Source organism: Pteropus alecto, unplaced genomic scaffold (assembly GCF_000325575.1).
Source record: "Pteropus alecto unplaced genomic scaffold, ASM32557v1 scaffold109, whole genome shotgun sequence".
NCBI classification, from domain to species: domain Eukaryota; kingdom Metazoa; phylum Chordata; class Mammalia; order Chiroptera; family Pteropodidae; genus Pteropus; species Pteropus alecto.
In genome coordinates, this window is record NW_006494608.1 from 9,434,772 (window position 1) to 9,456,726 (window position 21,955).

General features: G+C 34.7%; 1 protein-coding gene across 8 annotated transcripts in view; it reads left to right on the forward strand.

Moving 5' to 3' along the window:
• The first annotated feature begins 3,416 nt into the window (after positions 1 to 3,416).
• Positions 3,417 to 21,955, forward strand: part of ORC5 (origin recognition complex subunit 5) — a 170,114-nt gene continuing 151,575 nt past the window's right edge. For all 8 annotated transcript variants that reach the window (XM_015599540.2, XM_025041927.1, XM_015599539.2 and 5 more), the window contains exons 1-4: positions 3,417 to 3,607; positions 6,610 to 6,702; positions 9,694 to 9,894; positions 19,232 to 19,306. In XM_015599540.2, coding sequence (XP_015455026.1) covers positions 3,536 to 3,607; positions 6,610 to 6,702; positions 9,694 to 9,894; positions 19,232 to 19,306 — 441 coding nt within the window. In that variant the 5' untranslated portion in view covers positions 3,417 to 3,535. The remainder of the gene's footprint in view (positions 3,608 to 6,609; positions 6,703 to 9,693; positions 9,895 to 19,231; positions 19,307 to 21,955) is intronic.

Sequence of the window (21,955 nt, forward strand, 5' to 3'; positions counted from 1 at the left end):
ATTTGAGATTTTCTTTCTGCCTGATTACTTTTTTTTCTCCTGGTCCATCTCTGCCCACCACTAATAACATGTGAATTTCAGGTGTACAACTTTATGACATCTGTATACTTGATTACTTTTTAAAACAATTTGTATTTCATTAGTCCTGGGATGCCAGCACGTTTAAAAGCAACCTGAAAGTGCATTTTATCACCCAATATTTTAGGACTAAAGCTTCCCTGTCTGCTTTGTAAACAAATCATTAAGCTAAAAATTAGAGGATAAGTAACTAAAGACTAAACGAGCACAGGGGTATTGTTGATAGCATTAAAAATAATGATAGTAAAAGTCAGTTTCATTCTATTTCCTTATTTTTTTGGCTCTTAAACACTATTATAAATTTGAGCTTTGTTTTGAACAATAAAACTTCTTGTTCTTTCATATTTAATGTTTTAGCTTTAAAAGATCAAAATTGTGATTAAAGATCCTTTTAATACATAAATACTGTACTTATTTGCTCCTATATTTACATACTGATAGACTTGGCAATTTTCAAAACCCTTTAAAACATCCCAACTGTGTAATTATTGGTGATTCATGTCTGTGTTCACATTTTCTATGGGAAACCATTCTCACATTACTGTTCTTATAGTCTTTAAACTAGGGCCATATTGCCAGAATTTTTGGCTTATAAAACTAATTCTGATAAGTAGAAAACCTAGTGAAATAATTTACTTGTGACTGTAGGTACTCTTGACTTTTCAATGAAATCTAAATTTTAATACAGCAGGCCAAAAACTATAGCTATTAAATATGATGTGGAGGATTTCAGTGAGCTTCTTACCATTGGGGTGTTTCTTTTTTTTGCAGTTTATTTTTAATTTTTATATTTTTATTTTTTAAATTATAGTCAACATACAATATTATATTAGTTTCAGGTATACAACAAAAAACTGATTGGACATTTATATAACTTATGGTGATCACCCTGATAAATCCAGCTCCCATTTGACACCATACATAGTTCTTTTGGGAGTCTTTTTTGAAGACACATTCTTTCTCTGGAAAAATAATTTACAATACTGGAGCACCAAACAGTACTTCATCTACTACTATTACATTATTTGCAGGCTTACTGTATAACAAACACATATCCTCTGTGACTAATCCAAAACAACATTGTCTCAACTACCTAGATGGTCATGACTTCTGTGTCTCCTTCTCTAGGGGACTCTCACTGTAGCTCCAGATCTTATTTTTACTTCTCTTCTTTACCTAGTTATCCTGAAGACACTTCAATTTAATATGATGGACTCACTTTGGTCATAAAGATAAACTAAATTTAACCCATAAAGAGAAAACTTAATCAATAAACCTTTTATTTTGTATTTAATTACTGGCAAAACGTAAAATTATCTAAGTCAGAAACCTAAATGCTATTCTCAATGATTCACCCCTCCATCTCATTCAAACAGCTACCAAGTCTATGAAATGTATTTCTAAATTTCTCTCAGATTCAGCCTCTTCCCAATATGGCGTAGTGGAAAGATTAAGGAACCAGACCTAGGTTAAAGTATACAGTAATTGTGAGACTTTGGTTAAATTCTTTACTTTGGCTAGTTTTCTATTTGCTAAAAGGAATATCTCTAATATTGTTAAAGTTTAAATCATATAATATATCTATCATAGTGCCTGCCACGTTACACTTAGTAAACCTTAATTGTCCTTCTATTCCTATTGCTTTAATTTAAGCCTTTATGATTTGTTTGAACATTGCAATAGTCTTAAAAAAATTGATCCCACTTCCCATGCGGTAACCACAGGGATCTTCCTATGACTAAAGTCTCTTCATTTGTTTCTCTGCCTAAAATTTATCATTGGCTCTCTTTGGCCTCCATAAGATACAATCCTTTTAGCATAACATAAATTGTCCCTGACCTGACCATCTGCCACTACACTAGGTTTACTCTGGTATGGGATTGCCCATTTGCCTCCTTTTGTCTTTTGTCTTAGAATTTCTTTGTTGGTCTCACAGGTAAACTCTTATTCTTTAGAGTCAGCTTCCTGGTCCCCACACCTCCCCCCCCCCCAAAAAAAAACCCAAAAAACCAAAAAAACAAAAAAACAAAAAAAAACAAAAACAACTTTCCTTAATCTGTCCAGGTACTTCCTCTTAGGTCAACAATTACTTTGCTCATTATGTATGTACTACAGTATATGCTGAAAATGGAGCTATGAAGAAGACAGGGTTTCCTGCTCTCATAAAGCATCTGGAGAGGGAGACTAACATTTAGTTAGTTATTTCTGTTGAATGCTATAAAGATGTAGTGTTATGAGTATAACCCAACCTCAGGAAGGTGGTAAGGGCTAGCTTCCCTTAGGAAGAGATATTGAAAGATTTAATGGTCCCATTGCACTCTTTATAATTCTTAAAGTACTTAGGCAATTGCATTTAAATTGTTTTAAAAATATGATTTGACTAGCTAATGTTATGAGGCCATGATTATCAAAAGAGCCTTTGGGCCCTCACAAATACAAGATTTGATCATGATGTCCACAATTTAAATTTATGTGGAGCAGACATCTTTTACTCATAGCAATATCCTTGCTAATACCGTTATTATTCCTATTTTATAGATGTTGAGATTCAAAATGGTTCAACAATTCTACCACGGTCTGTGTTCGGAAGTCGTTGAGTCAGTGGTTCCAACCCAGTGGTTTCAGCATCCAAGCCCTCTTTACACCACACACTTTTGTATTTTTTTATTTCCAGAATCTTCCAGGGTCTCGTTTCTGACAGGTGTTCTATGAATAAATACAAGTGAAAGCCGTATGCTAAGGGTAATTATTTTTACCCTGTTGCCCTCACCAAAGTACACTAGAACTTCCTCCGTTTAGAGAGAGGAACTTCTAAACCTGGTCTCAGGCTTGCACTAAGACTAATAATTCTAAATTGTTTGTTCAACATCATTACACGCTCTTTCTGCCCCAGGGAAAAACTCTATCTTTTGAGTATACCGGTCATCTGAATCTGCCTTCTCCACATCCCTGTAAGGAAGCAGGCTACAGCCCCGGGCCCGGCTTCCCTTCCTGCGTGGGACTCCAGGATTAAAGCTCCCAGGTACCCAAAGTTTCTGAAATTGGGGACTCAAGGAGGGAAAACCGAAAACACGGGTTCGCGGGTCACTGGCAGCCGACAGAGCCCCCTTCGCTCTTTTCAGTTCCATCTCGTTAGCCCATTCCCGCGTCCTCGCAGACTTTGGGTGGCAAACGCCGCGCCTGGAGACGCCCACCTTCAGGTAGCGGCCGCCGAAAAACCCTCCCTCTGCGAAGGACATAGAGCCTGGGCCTCTAGACCGTTGAAGACTAAGGCGGGGCGAAGTTACGCGTGCGCGTTGACGTCACACAGACGCACGGGCACGTCGGCCCCTCCCATAACCTCGTCGGTCCGGTTTCCGGCGGGAGTCGGTGGGGCCCGCGTTGTAGAGAAGGAGCTGCCGCTTACTTGGTGACGCCAGCTGGCCGTCGTCTGCACTGTACACTGGTAGCCGCCAGAATGCCTCACTTGGAAAACATGGTGCTTTGCCGCGAGTCCCAAGTGTCCACCTTGCAGTCCCTGTTTGGAGAGGTACTGTGGTCAAACTACTTTTTCTCTTCCAAATCCCGGAGGCAAATGTTTCCGTGGTCTGGCGACGTGTTCCATTTTTTTTTTTCCCCGTGTTTGCATTGAGGGGCAATAGACCATCTTTTGCGTTGATGTAGGGGGTGTTGTAGGTCTACCCAAGTCCTTCCTTCAAAGTAACTTGTGTTAGTCCCTTTAAAAGAAAACTATAGTGCAGGACCGGCTTGCACTACAGGATGTTAGTCCCCGACGTGTTCGATCACACACGCCACGCTTTTGAGATCGTGTTAGCCCGAAGTAGCTACTAGCAGTTGCTTCTTATCTTGCCCCAGCTGAACAGGATTTTATACAGCAGGTATTTGCAGAGTGTTGTTTATTCAAATGTAAGTTCGCACATTTCGGTGAGGTAGTTAGTATAAATCAAGTGTGAATAGGTGGTGGTTTTCAAGATCAGTGAGGACCAAAGTAGTGCTTCAGTTTTAAAGATTCAGCGGCCTTACTGGAATTGGGAAAGCCCTGAAGAGGTCTAGTCGAGACTTCTTGATGCTGTCTGAGAGAAGAGATTAAGTGTCTCCTCTGGATGGACACAGCTGGAGGAGTCCTTTTCGTGGGCAGGAGGTAGCATTCACCAATTCAAATCTTAATCTGTTTTTTAAATTATATTCTCACCCTTGGGGAGCCATTTGCTTCAAACTCATTATTTAGACTTGAAATTAATCACACTTGGATCTTATTTGTAAGAGTAAATGAGAGTTTCAAGTCATGCCCATTATCTGCCCTTCCCCCATTTTCTGGTTTGCCTTAAGTCCTTTTAAGTACTGTCATCCCTCTAGAAATGTTGGATGGCAGCCTGAGGTGGATCTGTGAAGTGTAAGTGGAAAGGTACCACCCTCCTTCTAAAGGGGCACATTCGTTAGAGAAGTAAGAGGTCAGTGACTGCATACTCAGTAAATATTCAGTATACTTATATTATACTTAGTATTCTAAGTATAAGGCATTCAGTTATAATTAGCCATGTTATCACTCAAACGTTTTATTGGTTAAATGCTCTATGCATTCCTTCCCTGGAGTTGATAAAGCCAGAGCACCCTAACCAGAAGTGGCCCTCCTGAAAAAGAATATTGGCAAATAGAGATGAGCAGTATCAACGTAGCATGGGTCACAGAAAGAGTTTTGACCTTCAGTCTTACTGCAAATCATGTTAAACAATATTATCACATTTCTTCAAGGTGCTGTGCATGTGGAGGTGCAAAAACTGGTTCATATTTTTAAACAGATTCATTTATTTGTTCAATAAACAAATACTTACTGAGCACCTTTTCTATGTCAGGCACTCTGCCAGAGCCTGGCTTACTACGGTTTATATTGGGGAGGTTTATGAAGGTGAAAGGTTAAATAACAGTGCAAGTGTTCAATTTAATTCTAGGGAACAAAGGACAGATGTTATGAGGTGGGATATTATTAAGCACCAAATAATGAATGCAAAGTGTGGCAAGATTCCAGAAAAGGAGAGTTTTAGGATAGTTTGGAAAAGGTTCCTGAAGGATGTCTTGAACTTTTCTTTAAAGGTGACATATAATATTTGTATAACAGGTGTTCAGCAAGCATGCATTTAATTTTGGGACAGAATTTTTGAACCAGTTAATTTATAAGATTTTTACATACATTTTAAAAACAGGATTATGTAGTTAAATATTCATTTTTAGTTTATTTGTAGGGTTTGGGTTGCTTTTGCCATAGGCATATGGCATTTGGAAAGTTTTTTTTCTGTATAAATCTGATTTCCAATTTGTCCCTCAAAAGGAAATGTGTAACTTAGTGGCTAGAATGTTTCAAATGTTTGTGACTACTATTGTAGTGGTAGATGATCATAGAGACGCTACTTTCTCATGGGAATTGCATCATCCAATTTTCTTGTAATTATTTTAAAAATATTTGTCTTCCCACTATACTATGAACTCCTCCAAAGTAGATTTTGTCTTTAACTGATATTTATACTCTTCAGTGCATCATGGTTTTTAGCATATAATAGGTATCTAATAAATGTTTATTGAATGACTAAAACATATTTGTAGTATTAATTTTCACCAGACAGATGACTCTTAATGTACTGTAGGAGGATCTTAGGGAACATGTACTTTGAAATATAGGTAGATATTATCATTGTTTTACTTGATGAAATGTATACATTTAGGCCAGAGTAATTTAAGATGCATAACTCAAAAGTATCCTGTAAGTTTCCCTAAGAACAGAGGACTTCAAATCCTAACCCTGTGATTCTATTTGTTTAGGTTTTATAAAAAATATTTCCAACACTTATTGGGGTGACATTGATTAATAAAATTATATAGTTTTCAAGTGTAATTTAAATAGTCATATGTATATTGCATTGTGTATTCAATCCAAAGTTAAATTTCCTTCTATCACCATATATTTGATTCCCTTTACCCTTAGTTACATCCCTTCTTTCCTCCTTCCGTCTGGCAATCATTAAACTGTTGTCCATGTCCACATAGAGTGAATTCATATGGTTCTCAACTTTTTCTGTCAGATTTATTTTGTTTATCTTGATAATCTCAAGATCCATCCATGTTGTTGCAATATTTGTTTAGTTTCAAAGCTTTAAAATGTATAATAAAGTTGCTGCCTGTGTGGGTTATGATAAAAACGGAGTATGGTCAAAATTATCCTTGAAAAATCTCTTCAATTCCCTATAAATTTTAAAATGCAAGTTTGTATATATGACCCTGTACAACAATATAAAAAGCATAGCTATATATAGTATATAATAAATATGCCAGATGTAATTTTCAGAAATTTTAATTTCTTAACAGAAAAAGTGCTTAGAGTTGAATTCAGGTAAATTCAAAGTGTGATGACTCCAGTATGCTCACCATTGAAATAATTTGGATTGAATATTTTACTTTACCACATCAAACTCTCATGAATTGATAAATGTTTATTTTTTGTTTTGTATGTATAGATTGATATTTGTCTTTTTCTCCTAGAGACATCATTTCAGCTTTGCATCCATTTTTATATATGGACATACTGCCAGTGGAAAGACTTATGTAACACAAACTTTGTTGAAAACTTTAGAGGTGAGAATAACCCTAAATAAACTTGATGTTAATTGATTTTTACTCAGAGTCCAAGAAATGGAAGGGATCTGAAATATTTAGTCTGGTTTACCTTTCTCTGAAGGAATGTCATCTGCATAAAGCATTTCTGACCAGCTTTTGTTTGATTACATTCAAAGACCGTAAGCTTCAGAAAAGATTATTACATAACTTAAGCCTTGATGTTAGAAAGTTATTTTTTATTTCTCACTTTCATTGGCTGATAATATTTGCAGAAAAACACACATGATAAATTCTTTAAAAAATATTAAAATCTGTTTCTTTTCCATTGATGTATTTGTAACATTGATACCGGTGATTCTGAAACTCCACAAATACAAAACTGAATATATCACCTTTACCCTGTCTTCTTCTCATATTGCCTATCACAGAGAATGGTCTCAGCATTCACAGAGTTGTCTAAACTTTCTCTTTACTACTTCCTCATCCTCATCATTGTTTCTTCTATGTATTTCTGCAAAGTCTCTTCCGTACAATCCATTCTTCATCCTATACTTAAGATCATTAGGCAAGTATTCAAGTGCTTTGTCTGATATATAAGATCTTTCATAAGCTGAATTCAGTTTATCTTTCATAGTATAATAGCTAAGCTGAATTCAGTTTATCTTTCATAGTATAATAGCTAAGAGTCTGGCAGACTCATATTCTTTTGAACTTAACCACTTAGTGCTTTCTCCATCTGAAAAGTAGAGCTAATAGTGACAATATTTGGAAATGTGAGAATTAAATGAGTTAATACATAAAAAGTGTTTAGTAGAGTACTTAGTATATAGTAACTCTAAAGGTTAGCTGCTATTTTAATGACCATTGCTATATTCTCTTTCATGATCTCAGGATGGGCAAACTACTTCTTGTAGATCAGATAGTAAATATTTTAGGCTTATAGGCCATATAGTTTCTATCACAAAAATACTCAACTCCGCCTTAGTGTAAAAGCAGTTGTGGACAATATCTATCAGAATGGGTATGGCTGTGTTATAATACAACTTTTATTAAAACATGCTGGCCTACAGGCTGCAGTTTGCTAATCCCCAGTTGTAAGCTCTAGTTCTGAGGCTGCATCTTACGTATGGCATACTGAATGACTTACAGTTCCTGCTCTCTTACTTTTAAGCCTTGGCATATACTACTTCCTCTGCTTGGAATATCTTTCTTGTATTCACTTGGCCTCTGCTACCCTATGGCTTGGGCAATACTTATGTATTTTGCTAATTACATTTTGGGAATCTGTTCTTGACTCCCTAGAATGTGTTAGACTCTCCTTTGTTGTGCAGCCTCAGTACTCTGTGCTTAATTCTGTCATCATATTTAGCCCTTTCAGTTGTGATATTGTATTTGTGTTTTGCTTGCTCAAGACTGAGTTTCTTGAGATTATCCTCAGCACCAAGCACAGTGCTAGGCACATATCAACTTCTGAATTTTAGCCTTTGGTCCCTAAGATCACCTGTGCATTTAAAAATGCATCTGCCTGGGCTTCATACCAGACTTCAGAATCTGAGTATATAAGGTCCTGGATCAGGCATTTGCTTTTGAGAACCTCCTATATGGAGGGAGAGAGGGAGAGAGGGAGGGAGGGAGGGAGGGAGGGAGAGAGACAGAGACACAGAGACACAGAGACACAGAGACACAGAGACACAGAGACACAGAGACACAGAGACACAGAGACAGAGACAGAGAGACTGTCTGTCTAATAGAAAGGCATGAAAACCAAATAAGGAAGTTACATATTTAGGAGATATATGTCATTTTTTAGCACATTATAATTTTTGCTGCTATTTAGTCATTGTAATAAATGATGATTATTACTACTTTTGGTACAGGTACACAGAGAGGCACTTAGAATATGCTGCCATTAAAGGTCATGCCTTTAGAGATAGTAGTAAGCAAGACATTTATTCATAATGGAGATCTTGTGAACTCTGGGGGGGTAAGGGAGGACAGTAAATGCTGGTGAAATTGTGCCTTAGTATATATAATGTAGCCTTAGTTATACCGTTACTCAGAGAAAGAAAAGCCTCATTATTGGGTGAAATTTATAGGCTATAACTAAAAATAGTTATAGGTTCCATTATTTGTGCCAGATACCACAGGTGTCTTTCTCTGAATAATCAGTACTGCTTTTGTGATTTCATCCTGAAAACAGACTATATTTGTGAGCAAGTCTTAAATTTCCTTGTTACTTCAGAATTATCTTAATTTTGATAGTTCTCTAAATGAAGAGGTAGTTCTCATTTCTCATAGTATTATTATGGTTTCTAACTCTTAAAATTCTTTTTTTGATCTAGGTTTATTCATCATTAAGAGTATTATCTTAAACTTTTAAGTATGAAATTTCCACTAAGAATTTTAACAGTCAGATGTACATGGGTTACTTAATAAGAATTTTTTAATAGGAAAATACAGGTTTGCTTTGAATCTCTGTAGGAAACAAATGGTAAACTCAAATAATTGAAATGAGTTTAACGAAAGGACTATTTTACAATGATGAAGAAATGTTAAGGGAACCAGTAAGGGATGGTGAAGCATTGAGAGCTTTTACCTCTCCCAAACCAGAACTGGCTGCAGAAAGGAGCTGTTACCAGACCCCAGCGAGAGCTATAGCCTTCAACTAAGGGCTACCCAACTGGAGCTGTGGCCTTTGGTAGAAGGTCGTAGCTGCTTTCAAACTGTGGGCCTCTGAGGGGTAAGGATGGGAACCAAGGGAATAAATATTCAGCTTCTCCCTAACCACTCTCCTTCAGTCTTCTGCTGGTTCTTCTCATTGGCTGAATCCAATCAGTGCTAGAATATAAGAGAGTCTAGGTGATGCAGTGTGTAGTGGTCAGACTCCTGGGACACAGCAGTTGGGAAAATGGTGAGATATAGGTTTAGGAGGGCAAATGGGGAATATCCAGCAGAGCCTTTATTGTGTATGTGTGTTTTCTCTTTACACTTGTTTTGTTTTGTTTCCAGCTACCACATGTCTTTGTGAATTGTGTTGAATGCTTTACCTTGAGGCTGCTTTTGGAACAGATTTTAAACAGGTTGAATCGTCTTAATTCTTCAGGGGATGGACATTCTACTCAAATAACTTGTGACACGTTTAATGACTTTGTTCGCTTGTTTAAACAAGTAACCAAAGCTAAAAGTCTTGAGGATCAGACTGTATATATTGTAAGTAATTTAATTCCATTATTTCATCTCTTATTTGAAAACTAATTTGTTTATTAGCTCAATTTCTATGTATTTGTTTAGAGTCTTATGTATGGTATACTATGCAAGGTGCTTTTGGGATACAAAAATGTTTTAGATGTATTTCTTATACAAAGAGAGCTTCAGTTTGACAATACTGACATGACTACATGTAGAATGTGATAAATGATAACGATGAGATGCAAACTCTGACTTAGGCAGCTTTAAGAGGTGACAGCATTTGATATAGTCATAAAAGAATGATTAGGATATTGTAGGAAGAAACTGAATATTAGGAATTTCACATAGAGGAATTATATAAGCAAAGGCATGCAGATGGGAATGGAGGTCAGGGAATGTCAAATTGTATAGTTTTAGTGGGTTATAAGTATGAAGAGAGAAAAAGAAGACTGGAAAGATAGGTGGTGGCAGATCCGGAATATCTTGAAAACTATACTAAGGCACTTTGTTTCATTTTCTAGGTAGTGAGAGGAAGATTTTAGAGCAGCAGATATGCTTTAGGAATATTACTCTGAAGGCATGTTGAATAGTTGGATTGGAAGGGGTGAAAGACTGAAGGCTAGAATGGTTTTGAGTAGCTATTTACATTAGAGGAAATTTGGGTCTGGACTAGAGTTGGGGCAGGAGATGCAGAAAAGAATAAATGCGAGACAGCAAAGGTCAAACTTGTCAATTGTATCTGGGGTAAATTTGTAGAGAAAGATAAATCAATTGATTTTATGTTGGCTAAGTCTGAATTGTAGTTATATCAATGTGAAAGTGACTAGCAGTTAATTGAAAATGCATAATATGTTTTACAGTAGTGAAGTTTTAATAATACCTTAACCTTTTTAAAAAAATGATTATTTCTGGAATTGGAATTGAACATAAAGCCTTATCAAAACAGTAAGTTGTAAACTAACTGAAAGAGCCAAATCTTATTTATTCTTGTATCTCTTTAAATGTATAGAAAACAGTTCCTTCCTCATTTAATTTCATTCATTTATTTATTCAACAAATATTTATTGAGCACTTCCTGTATGTGAGGCACTCTTCTAGATACTGGAGATAGAACGTGTAACCAAATAGTTTCTTTCCGCTTGCTGAGTATAGTCTAGTTGAGGAAGATAGATAATAAGCAAGTTAACGTGAAGTATGTCAGATATGATACATTAATAAGGGAGAAAAGAGTGAGGGAGAGTAGTTATTTTTCTAAATAGGGAAGACAGAGAATATCTCACTGAGATGATGATAAATTAACTGAAACCTGAAAGAAATGAGGGGTAAACTATGAAAACATCTGATAAGAGTATTCTAAGCAGAGATTAATGTGAGGGTCCAAAGGAGATTAGAGCATACCTTGTGTATTCAAAGAATATCAGGGAGGACATTGTAACTGGAGTAATTTAAATAAGGGAGTAATGTTGAGAATCAATGGAAGGATTCAAGGGTAGAAGCATGTAGACTAATGTTACGGATTGAATTTTTTCTCCAGAAATTCTTATGTTGAAATTCTAACTCCTAATATCTCAGAATATGACCATTTTTGGAAATAGGGTCATTGCAGTTCTAATTAAGATGAAGTCATACTAGAGAAGATTGGGCTCCTATTCCAGAATGACCAGTGTCCTTATGTAAAAGGAAATTTTGGTGACAGACATGCACACGAGAGAATACATGTAAAGATTGGAGTTATGCTGCCACAAGCAAGGGACTAGCGGAAGCTAGGAGAGAGGCCTGGAACAGATTCTTCACCAACACCTTCAGACAAAGCATCCATTTGCCAACACCTAGATCTTGGACTTCTATCTTTCAGAACAATAAACTTCCATTGTTTAAGTCACCATGTTTGTGACGCTTTGTCGTGGCAGTCGTAGGAATCCAATACAATTAGTTTAGAGGCATTTCTAATAATCTAGGCAAAACATCATGTTGGCTTAGACCAAGGTAGTGGTAATGAAGGTGGTAAGAAGTGGTCTGCATATATTTTGAAGTTAAGATTGACAGAATTTTCTGATAAACCTATCAAAATTGAGTGTGGAGGAGAGAAAGAAGTCAGGATGACTCAAAAGTTTGTGTGCACCTGAAAAGATGAAATTGTCAGTATTTGAGTAGAGAAAACTACAGCAGGTGGGGATTTTTGTGGCGGGGAAGAAGTGATCAAGATTTTGGTTTTGGGCGTAGTTAGTCCAAGTAGAGATGTCGAATTGGCACTTGAAGTCTTGAGTTTGAGGTGAAGAGAGGTCCAACATGATGGGGATTTTGGAATTGTAAAAGTATAGATAGTAGTACTATAAGCTGTGAAACTGGATTAGATCACCGAGATAGAACTCTGAAATAAAAATATTCTAATGGAATATTTCTTGAAAGTGAAATAATTCCTGTTTGACTATTCCTGTTAGATTGTCTTATTATCTTACTAGATTGTCTTATTAGTTAAATAAGAGATAAGTCCAGTAACCTAGCCCTGTGGCACTCCAGTGTTCAGGAGATAAAGAAGAACAAATGAGGAGGCAGAAGAAATCAGTGGTGTTCAAAGAAAACTTGGAGAGTGCAGTGTCCTGGAAGTCTCGCTAAGTTGCTCTTTCCTGTCTTTTGGCCAGAGAGAGCAGGTTTTTGTTGAGGCTTTTTTGATCTATGCTCGTGGGCCTTTCTGTATTGCTGCTGCTTCATTTCCACACCTGGGATATGTGAGGCAAAAGACAACTCAGGCAGTTACTCTCTGGGGTGAGTTGCCATTCTTCTGGCTCTGAGGTCCCTAGCTGGTTTGCCTTCTCTCTACCTTTCAGAGCCCTGTTTGTTTTATATATAATATTCAAGATTCTTCATTTTAAGAGGAAGAATGGGAAAAAGTATATCTCCTTCTTCTCAGAAGTGGAAATCTATTTTTTAAAAAATGCAAGTGCATAGTGAAGAATACAGCAACTAGTATAGTTTGGCACCATTACCACCTTGATTTATGCTAAGGAGGCTCTAGTTTAACCCACCTTTGCTTTTGCACTATCAGTGCAAATGTCAACATGGTAAAAAAGGCAAATCATATCTTAGTAGTATTATGAAAATAGTTTTGACTTTGCCAATCTCCTGAAAAGGTGTCAGGGATCACGACCACCATCCCCGTCCCCCTGCCCCAAGGGGTCACACATCACACTTCAAAAACCAGTGATCTAGAAAATGTTTGTTTTTCACTAAATTTAGTAGGAGACAAGATCATCAGTGTAGAGGAATTTAAAGAACTAAGTCCCCATATCAGAAGGGGGTCATTTATGTGGGTTTGAATATCCAAAAAATACAGGAGTTGTATTAGAGAAGTGATAGAAGCCGTAATACTTAAAGAATGAGGAGGAATGACACAAGAATATGTGGATGACTTCAACAAGTAGAATTTCAGAGCTAGTTGTCTTTAGGGAGGAGGGAGAATCAGTATTCTAAAAACAGCTCTACTCATTTTTCAGGCCCAATGGACCAAGGGAGGCATTCAGTATTTGTTAGTTGACTGTATGTTGAGAGTGGATCATTTTGCAGATATTTAGTGTAGAACAATTTTTTGGAGTAAATCTATAGACTGTTCAGATATCTAATATATGAATTGGGAATCTTTGGTACTTAGGAAGTAATACATAAAGGTGGCTGAGAATGTTTTCTAGTCAGTAAACTAGTTTACAAATCGAGAGTGTTAGAAAGCCTTTGTATAGATTATTAAGAAAAATACTTGGATCTGAATTAAAATTTTTACTCCTCTGAATATTACTTATCTGATAATTGCTTTAAAAAAAGAATAATTTATTAGAATACCATAAAATCATTAATTACAGTGGTCACCTATATCAAATCAGGATGAACTATTAATTTACAGCGCCGCTTTGTGTTTTGTATTAAAATGGACATAAAAATTGACCAATTTATTTGAATTAATCTGTGTCCTAAATCAGAGAGTTATCTAAATGGAGATTGATGGGAAATTGCATAATGGGACTACATAGTGGGAAAACTAACTTATACCTTTTTAGCACTAAACAATTTAGTTTTATTTTGTCTAAACTAATTAGGAATGAGATATCTTAGGTCGATTACTCATCGTTTCAAGCCGTCTATTAATAAAACAGATATAAAACAATTTGTACTATTCGGGGAAACAACATGCCCTACATTTTAATTCTATTCCTAATTTAAATAATTATAATTTGCAATAAGATTTATTAATAAAGTATAAATGATTTTAAAAAAACAGCTTTCTTTGGAAAAAGAGTGATTTCAGTTCTGAGTAGAAAATGTGCAAGAGGAACCTAGAACATCTTGCCATAATAGAAAACTAGGAAACTATCAACTGCTACTAAAGTTATTTTAAACAGACAGGATCTCATGGATCAAATTAATTAATATTGTTAAAATGTCCTTACTACGCAAAGTGATCTATAGATTTAGTGTAGTCCCTATCAAAATTCCAATGGCATTTTTTGCGGAAATAGAAAAAACAATTCTAAAATTTGTATGGAATCACAAAAGACCCTGAATAGCCAAAGCATTTCTGAGAAAGAAGAACAAATCCTGAGAAAGCTGGAAGCATCATACTTCATGATTTTAAACTGTAGTAAAGCTGTAGTATTAAAACAGTATGGTACTGGCATAAAAATAGACACATAGATCAATGGAACAGATAGAGACCCCAGAAATAAACTCACATATACAAGGTCAATTACTTTATGACAAAAGAGCCAAGAATATACAATGGGGAAAGGACAGTCTCTTCAGTAATTGTTGTTGGAAAAACTGGATAGTCACATGTGAAAGAATGAAATGACCATTGTCTTAAAATATGCACAAAATTAACTCAAAATGCATTAAACACTTTAACATGAGACCTGAAACTATAAAACTCCTTGAAGAAAATAGGAAGAAATCTCCTTTATATCAGTCTTGCCATTATTTTTTTGGATTTGACACCAAAAGCAAAGGCAACATAAATAATAACCAAAAATAATCAACTGGGACTACATCAAATTAAAAAGCTTCTGCACAGCAAAAGAAACCATCAACAAAATGATGAAAAGACGGATGAGAGAAAGTATTTGCAAATCATATGTCTGATAAGGGGGTTAACATTTAAAATATATAAGGAACTCATATAACTCAGTAGCAAAAAAACCAATCTGATTAAAAAATGGGCAGAGGAACTTAATAGACATTTTTCCAAAGATGATATCCAATGGCCAACTGGTCCATGAAGAGGTTCTTGACATCACTAATCATCAGGGAAAGGCAAATCAAAGCCACAATGAGATATCTCCTCACACCTGTTAGAATGGCTATTGTCAAAAAGACAAGAGATAACAAGTGTTGGCAAGGATGTGAGGAAAAGGGAATGCTTATGCACTGTAAATTGGTACAGCTACTATGAAAAATAGTGTGGAAGTTTCTCAGAAATTAAAATAGAGAACTACCATATGATCTAGCAATCTTATTTATGGATATATATTCAAAGGAAATGAAATCAGGTTCTCAAAGAGATATATGCATTCTCATGTTCATTACAGCATCATTCACAATAGCCAAAATACAGAAACAACCTAAATGGCCATCAGTGGATGAAAATATATATTGTAAACCTAAAATTAAAACCTAAATTCAGAAGCCAGAAGTATTTATTTGGGTAGCAAAGAATTGCAATTTGGATTTGGGTAGCATAGATTTAGTCAAAAAACCAGATGGTGTCCCGAATACAGGATGAAAGCAAAGGGTTTTTATGAGGAAGGGAAAGGATTAAACAAAAAGTGGTTACCAGAGGGTGGGGGCCGGGGGAGGGGGGAACAGTAGATGAGGTAAAAGAGGTCAAATATGTGCTGACAGAAATCTATGGATGATGAATACACAATGCAATATATATATATGCCTTACTGTTGAATTTTACACCTGAAGCTTAACTGGGTTTTGTTAACCTATGTCACCATAATAAAAATTTAAAAAATAAAAAATAAAAGAATTCTTATGGTGCATAGGCTGAGCTACTCTTGGCTATATGTGATTGGTCACTGATTCTGTCTTCAGATAGAGAGTCCATAATCATCAGTCCTTGTGGTCAGGATGGTCCCCTTTCCTGCTGGCTTTACAAACAGTTCTTTTTAAAACAATGTTGATTTTAGACCTTTGGATTTTAGCCCAAGTACAAAGATTCAAGAACAAGATGTGCTAGGCAATTCCTCCAGAATGGTGGCTTTGACTCCATTTTGAATAAGCTCAGTTTAGATTATTTTTCCCAGTGGAGGATTATTCAGCCATTAGAAAGAAGGAAATTCAACCATTGCGACAAAATGGATGGATCTTGAGGGCGTTATGCCAAGTGAAAGAGAAAGACAAATACTTATGATCTCACATGTGGAATTTAAAAAAGCTAAGCTTATAGAAACAGAGTAGAATGGTAGATACCCAGGGGCTAGAAGGTAAGGGAAATGGGATATGTTGGTTAAAGGGTACAGGCTTCTAGTTATAAGATGAATAAGTTCTGGGGATTCTAATGTAGAACATAGTGACTGTAGTTAATAATACTGTATTATATACTTACTTGAAAGTTACTAAGAAAGTAGAAGGTAATATGACCCTGCCAACACCTTGATTTTGGCCCAGTGAAACTCATTTCAGACTTTGGGTTTCCAGAACTGTGAAAAAATAAATTTTTAGTCTAAGCCACCAAATTTGTAGTGATGTGTTATAGCAACCACAGAAAGTTAATACAGGCACACACTCATTCTGAAAAGTGGTACATAAAGGGAAAAAATCAGGCATTTATCCCTCTTGTCCTGTGTGAACTTTATTTCTGGGTAGTCAAATAGGGGATGAAGGAAGCTTCTTTCTAGAAAAATGTCCTTTAATAAATGCAGAAAGTCATAGAAGATTATAGTTTTGCAGTCCCTAATTAATAATCCCTAATTAATAATCACAGTCTCTAATTAGTAATGTACATAGGCAGCGATCATCAGTTGATGCTGAAATCATTAGGTGAAAAGCTGTTGGAGAACTTTATAGTGGATGAATCAGGCTGACAACACTTGAACCTTTCAGTCAATCTTAACATCACAAAAAAGGGAGACAACGGGTATTATATGCTTGTTGATATAATTCAAGAAGAAATATACAGCACCATTTGTGAAGTATTCTTGTCCAAAACTCAAACCTGAATCTGATCAAAAGTCTGGATCTACCAGTTATTTTAAAGTAAATATAGGGGCTTTAAGAACATCACGGAAATGTAGTCAGCCAATCCAGAATGTGGAAAATTCCATATGGCAAGTGACCTGATTTCTTTTAACCAATAAATAACAAGGAAACAAAAAGGGTTGGTGGAACTGTTATTGAAAACAAACTTAGATGACAAACCAAATATAATAAAATGCAATATATGGACCTTTTAGGATCCTGACTCATAAGCTAACCCTAAGAAGACATTTATGGAACAAGTGAGGAAATTTGAATACTGGTTAATAGATGATATTAAGGAATATTGTTTAATTTTTTAGGCATGATAGTGATACTGTGGTTATGTTTTTTTTTAAAAAGTCCTGATTTTTTATAGCTGCACACTGACTTTTTTATGGAGAATGGTATGTCCGGGATTTGCTTTAAATTATCCAGCAAGATGGTGGAGGGAAAAGTCGGGGGTGGATAGAAGAAACAAGATTGACCATACGTTGATGTTTGTTGGAGTTGGGTGAAATATATATGGGAATTCATGGTACCAATCTTCCTACTTTTGTGTATATTTTAAAATTTCTATAACAAAAAGTAAAAAATGTTAGAGTAAATGTTTTTTTCAAAAATTTATTTATTTAAATTAGTTTCAAGTATACAGTACATTGGTTAGACATTTATGTAGTTCATAAAACGACCCCTCCAATTGCTTCCTCCCTCGGCCCTCCACATAGCCATCATATTAATGCTAACTGCATTCCTTCTGCCGTGCTCCCCATCCCCGTGACCAGCTATCAACTACTAATTTGCACTTTAACCCTTAAACCCATTCTCCCAACTCCTCAACCCCTCTCCCCTCTGTCCCTCATCAAATTGTCCACTATATTTGTGAGTCTATTTTTGATAAGTTTGTTCTTTTCGTTCCTTAGATTCCGCATATAATTGAAATCATATGGTATTTATCTTTCTCTGACTTCTTTCATTCTCAGTCCATCCATGTCATTGCAAATGGTATTTCATTTTTTTTTAATGGCTGAGTAATATTCCATTGTATATATGAACCATAATTTCTTTATCCAGTTGTCTGTTGATGGGCATTTAGGTTGCTTCCCTATCTTGGCTATTGTAAATTGTGCTGCCATGAATATTTGAGTGCATAGACCTTTACGAATTATTGTTTTGGTTTTCTTTGGATAAAAGAATAAATGTTTTAAGTACTGATTTTAAGACTGATTTTTTTTTTTTTATGGACTGATTGATGACCTCTTCAAACAGGTTTTTAAATTTTCATTATTTTTTAATGGAAACCAAACATAAACAATAGTATAGTGTATCCAAATAAACCCATCACCCAGCTTTAATAATTATTAACATGTGGCCATACTTTTGTGTCATTTGTACCCCGTTCATTGTTCCCTGAATCACATCATGTCATCCATAAAAATGTTTCATATATTTATTCTACTGTATATGTATATCATATATATTCATTTATTAATCTATATGTGTGTACTCTTTGTATATAGTATGTATCCTAGATATCTCTAAAAAATAAGTATCTTTTTAAAAAACATAATCCCAATAACATTGTCGTAACACTGAACAAAAATTTTAACTTAGCATGATCTGTTATCTAGTTAAACAGGGTGTAGCATGCAGTTAAAGTTCACGCAAGAAAAGTTTTACATGGTGAAATTCAGAATTTCCCTCTCTCGTCAGAAGGAGTAGTAACTTTTGGTTCACAGTGGACATTTATTATCAAATGGAATAAAAAATGCACATGGTTGTATTTCTTATACACCTAAGAAAATGTCCTTAGAGTATCTTGCATCATTATCTTTTCTATGGTTTACCTACTTGTGAAGTAAACCTTTTAAATACAGCTATAACTCATTTTCTATTTAGAAATTTGAGTTAAAACATGTCATAAGTAGTCTATTTTTTAAACTTATTTGACTTATTTAAAATGTCTTCCACAAATGTAAATAGCATTAAAAATTCATGTTATAACTTTTTAACATGGAAAGTTCAGTTCTTGAATTGTGCATTAATATTTTTAATATTTGTAACATAATTGTAAATGTTTTGTAAAGGGCGTTGCAAATTGATTTTGATGCCACATTTTTTTTTTAATAAGGTTCTAGATAAAGCAGAGTATCTAAGAGATATGGAAGCGAATATTTTGCCTGGGTTTCTTAGGTTACAAGAATTGGTAAGTAATGACTTTTTCACCTATGGCCTAATCAGTAGATCGTGTTGTCAACTTTTTTCCTTTTGCTAATCTGATAGGTGAGAAATGATATCTTAATATGATATTAATTTGCATTTCTCTATTCTGAGTGCAATTAGCCTTTTTTCAAAGTTAATTTATGACTTGATAACATTTATTCTTCAATTGTTTTAGCTTTTTATTTCTAATTGTAAGTGACTAACACTGCTTTCTATGAAAAGATTTTAGGTGTTTGCTAGAGTAAGTGGCAATGGGCTAGACTGACTTTCTGCAAGAATTTAAATTTTTCTTTTCATTTCAGTAATCTAAAAAAAGAATGGTACGTCTACTTTGGTTCATCTCAATTTCTATATCATGGCCACTCTGTCAGAACCAGCTTTCTATTTCAATTTACAGTTGTGTTGGCACCAAACAGCATTAATGCCACTCTAATTGTCATGACTTGGGAAAAGAGCAGGCATATTTTTTAATATGTGTCAGGTGAAAGCCAAATAATATTATGGCAAAAACAGGGTTTTACAGTAGTTTAAATAAAGAAAATTGATGAGAGAATTCACTGTTCACCATACCAGTTGGTATAGGAATGCTAAACTCAAAAGAACTGTGGCCGTTTCCTTTAGAACCATGTTCACAAAGTGAGCAAAAATTTAATTTGAACAAACAGTACTGTTCATCATTTTCAGTTAATGTTAATTTAAATTTTATTGATTTTTCTAGTTTTGTATTTAACTTATAAATTTATTTTGGTTCTATAATTTTGTGAATGTTTTGATCATAAATAGTTTTCTGTCTATATTACAGAAAACTACGTAGTTTTCTGTCTATATTATTTAAATATTAAATAACATTATAATAAAAATTAACTATTTGGGGAGATAGTGCTTAGAGCATTTTCACCTTTGAAAAATTAAATGCATTACTCAAATTTGAGAAGCTGTTAAAAGTTCGGGAAGGCTTTCCAAGTGCCACTGAAATCATGGTGTGCCTAAGGCCAATGCCTAAAATTCACTTTTAGTAATAGTTTTCCAGGGCCAATATGGAGAGGACGGAAGAAGATTAAGTGTAGCTCTCAGTAGCTTATCCTGGAAGTGTCCTCACACAGTCTAGCTTTTCCCAGTTTCATTAACTCTTGGCATCTTACTGCTGAGATCAGGGACCTGTCTTGTTTGAGCAGTTGTCTCCTCCTCTCTTTCATTATTTTGTTGTGTTCGTATATATATATATATATTTTGGCATTCATATCTGCTGCTTCCTGTTGCGTTGGTCTAGGACTCCGTCTGGTATCCAGAGTGCTGCTTGCTGTCTGTCTCCTTGCCCTTCTAGTATCACTTACCCTAGTTTTTCCCTTCATGCCCAGTAATGGTGATTTTGTGTCCCTGCACAGTCTTTAGGCCTTTCACATTTTTTTTTTTTTAGTTTTAATTATGGAAACTGAAGAAAATTAAAAGATTCACAGTAATCTGTACTCTACCAGAAAAGAGAATTGTTTTGATATTTCTGAAAACATGCTTGATTTTTAAAAATGTATCTCATTTAAGAGAAATATAGCAAAAACATTTTGTGTTTTTATATTAAATATTTATCTGAGTAAAATGAAGTATAAATTATTATAGATATTGTATATCGAACACACTTTCAGATGAACCACTAGCAACTTAAAATCCTTCCAGACTGATAAATACATTTTTTTAAACTTTTCAGTATTTTTAAACTGATTTTATAAAATGCTTTTGGATAATCATATTTTAAAGCAAAAACAACTCAATGGTTTGAATCATGATTGTGGTTAGAGCATACTTTTTTATCTCTATAGAAATAAATTTAAGGATTCTTAAAAATTAATGAGTTTATAAGACAAAAAGTATTTGAAAGTAAAAATCTTTTCCTTTCATAAAGATGCTAGATTTTTGTGGAATTATTAATTCTTTGGCAGCCAAAATAATTTTTTTCTAAATAATGAAATATGGAATATAAGATTACACATAAGTTCAGAATCAATAAATAGTAAATCTTCATCAGCGTATGCTATAATTTATTTCTGAAATAGGATCCTAAGAATAGTTGTTGAACAAAACAGGTTTTGTCAACTTGAGAGATATCAAAAAGAATATTGGAAAAATTAAAATCTGTGTTGAAAATGGCAGAGGTATCTATTGATAAATCCTAACTAGCATGCATAGGGCATTTTTGGCTGCTCTGCAGAAGGATAACATACATGGTGAGCTTGTTCTCTTAATGTTCTTTCTGGTATACTAATTATAATTCTTAAATATACTTCAAAAGATGTCTGTTTACTTAATGCTGGTGTTTTAGATATGAATACTCATACTTGTTTGTGTTTTTAATGTATATTCATCAATTTTACTTAATACTTTGAAAATAACCTTTAAAAAATTTAGAAATTTTCTAATATGTGTTTATATGGTATGGCTCATCTGTTTTTCTTCAACTCATTTTTTTCTGGGTTGCAGTAGCCATTTTAATGAGAGCTGTTAAGTTTATCCTTTTTTTTTGTTTATTGATTGAAAGCTAATGATTTCTTCAAAAATTCCCATAAAAAGGTTTTGTCTTAATTATTCAAGCAAATGTGTTTCTTAATTTCTATAAAATAAGTCCTTGGGTAACTGTCCT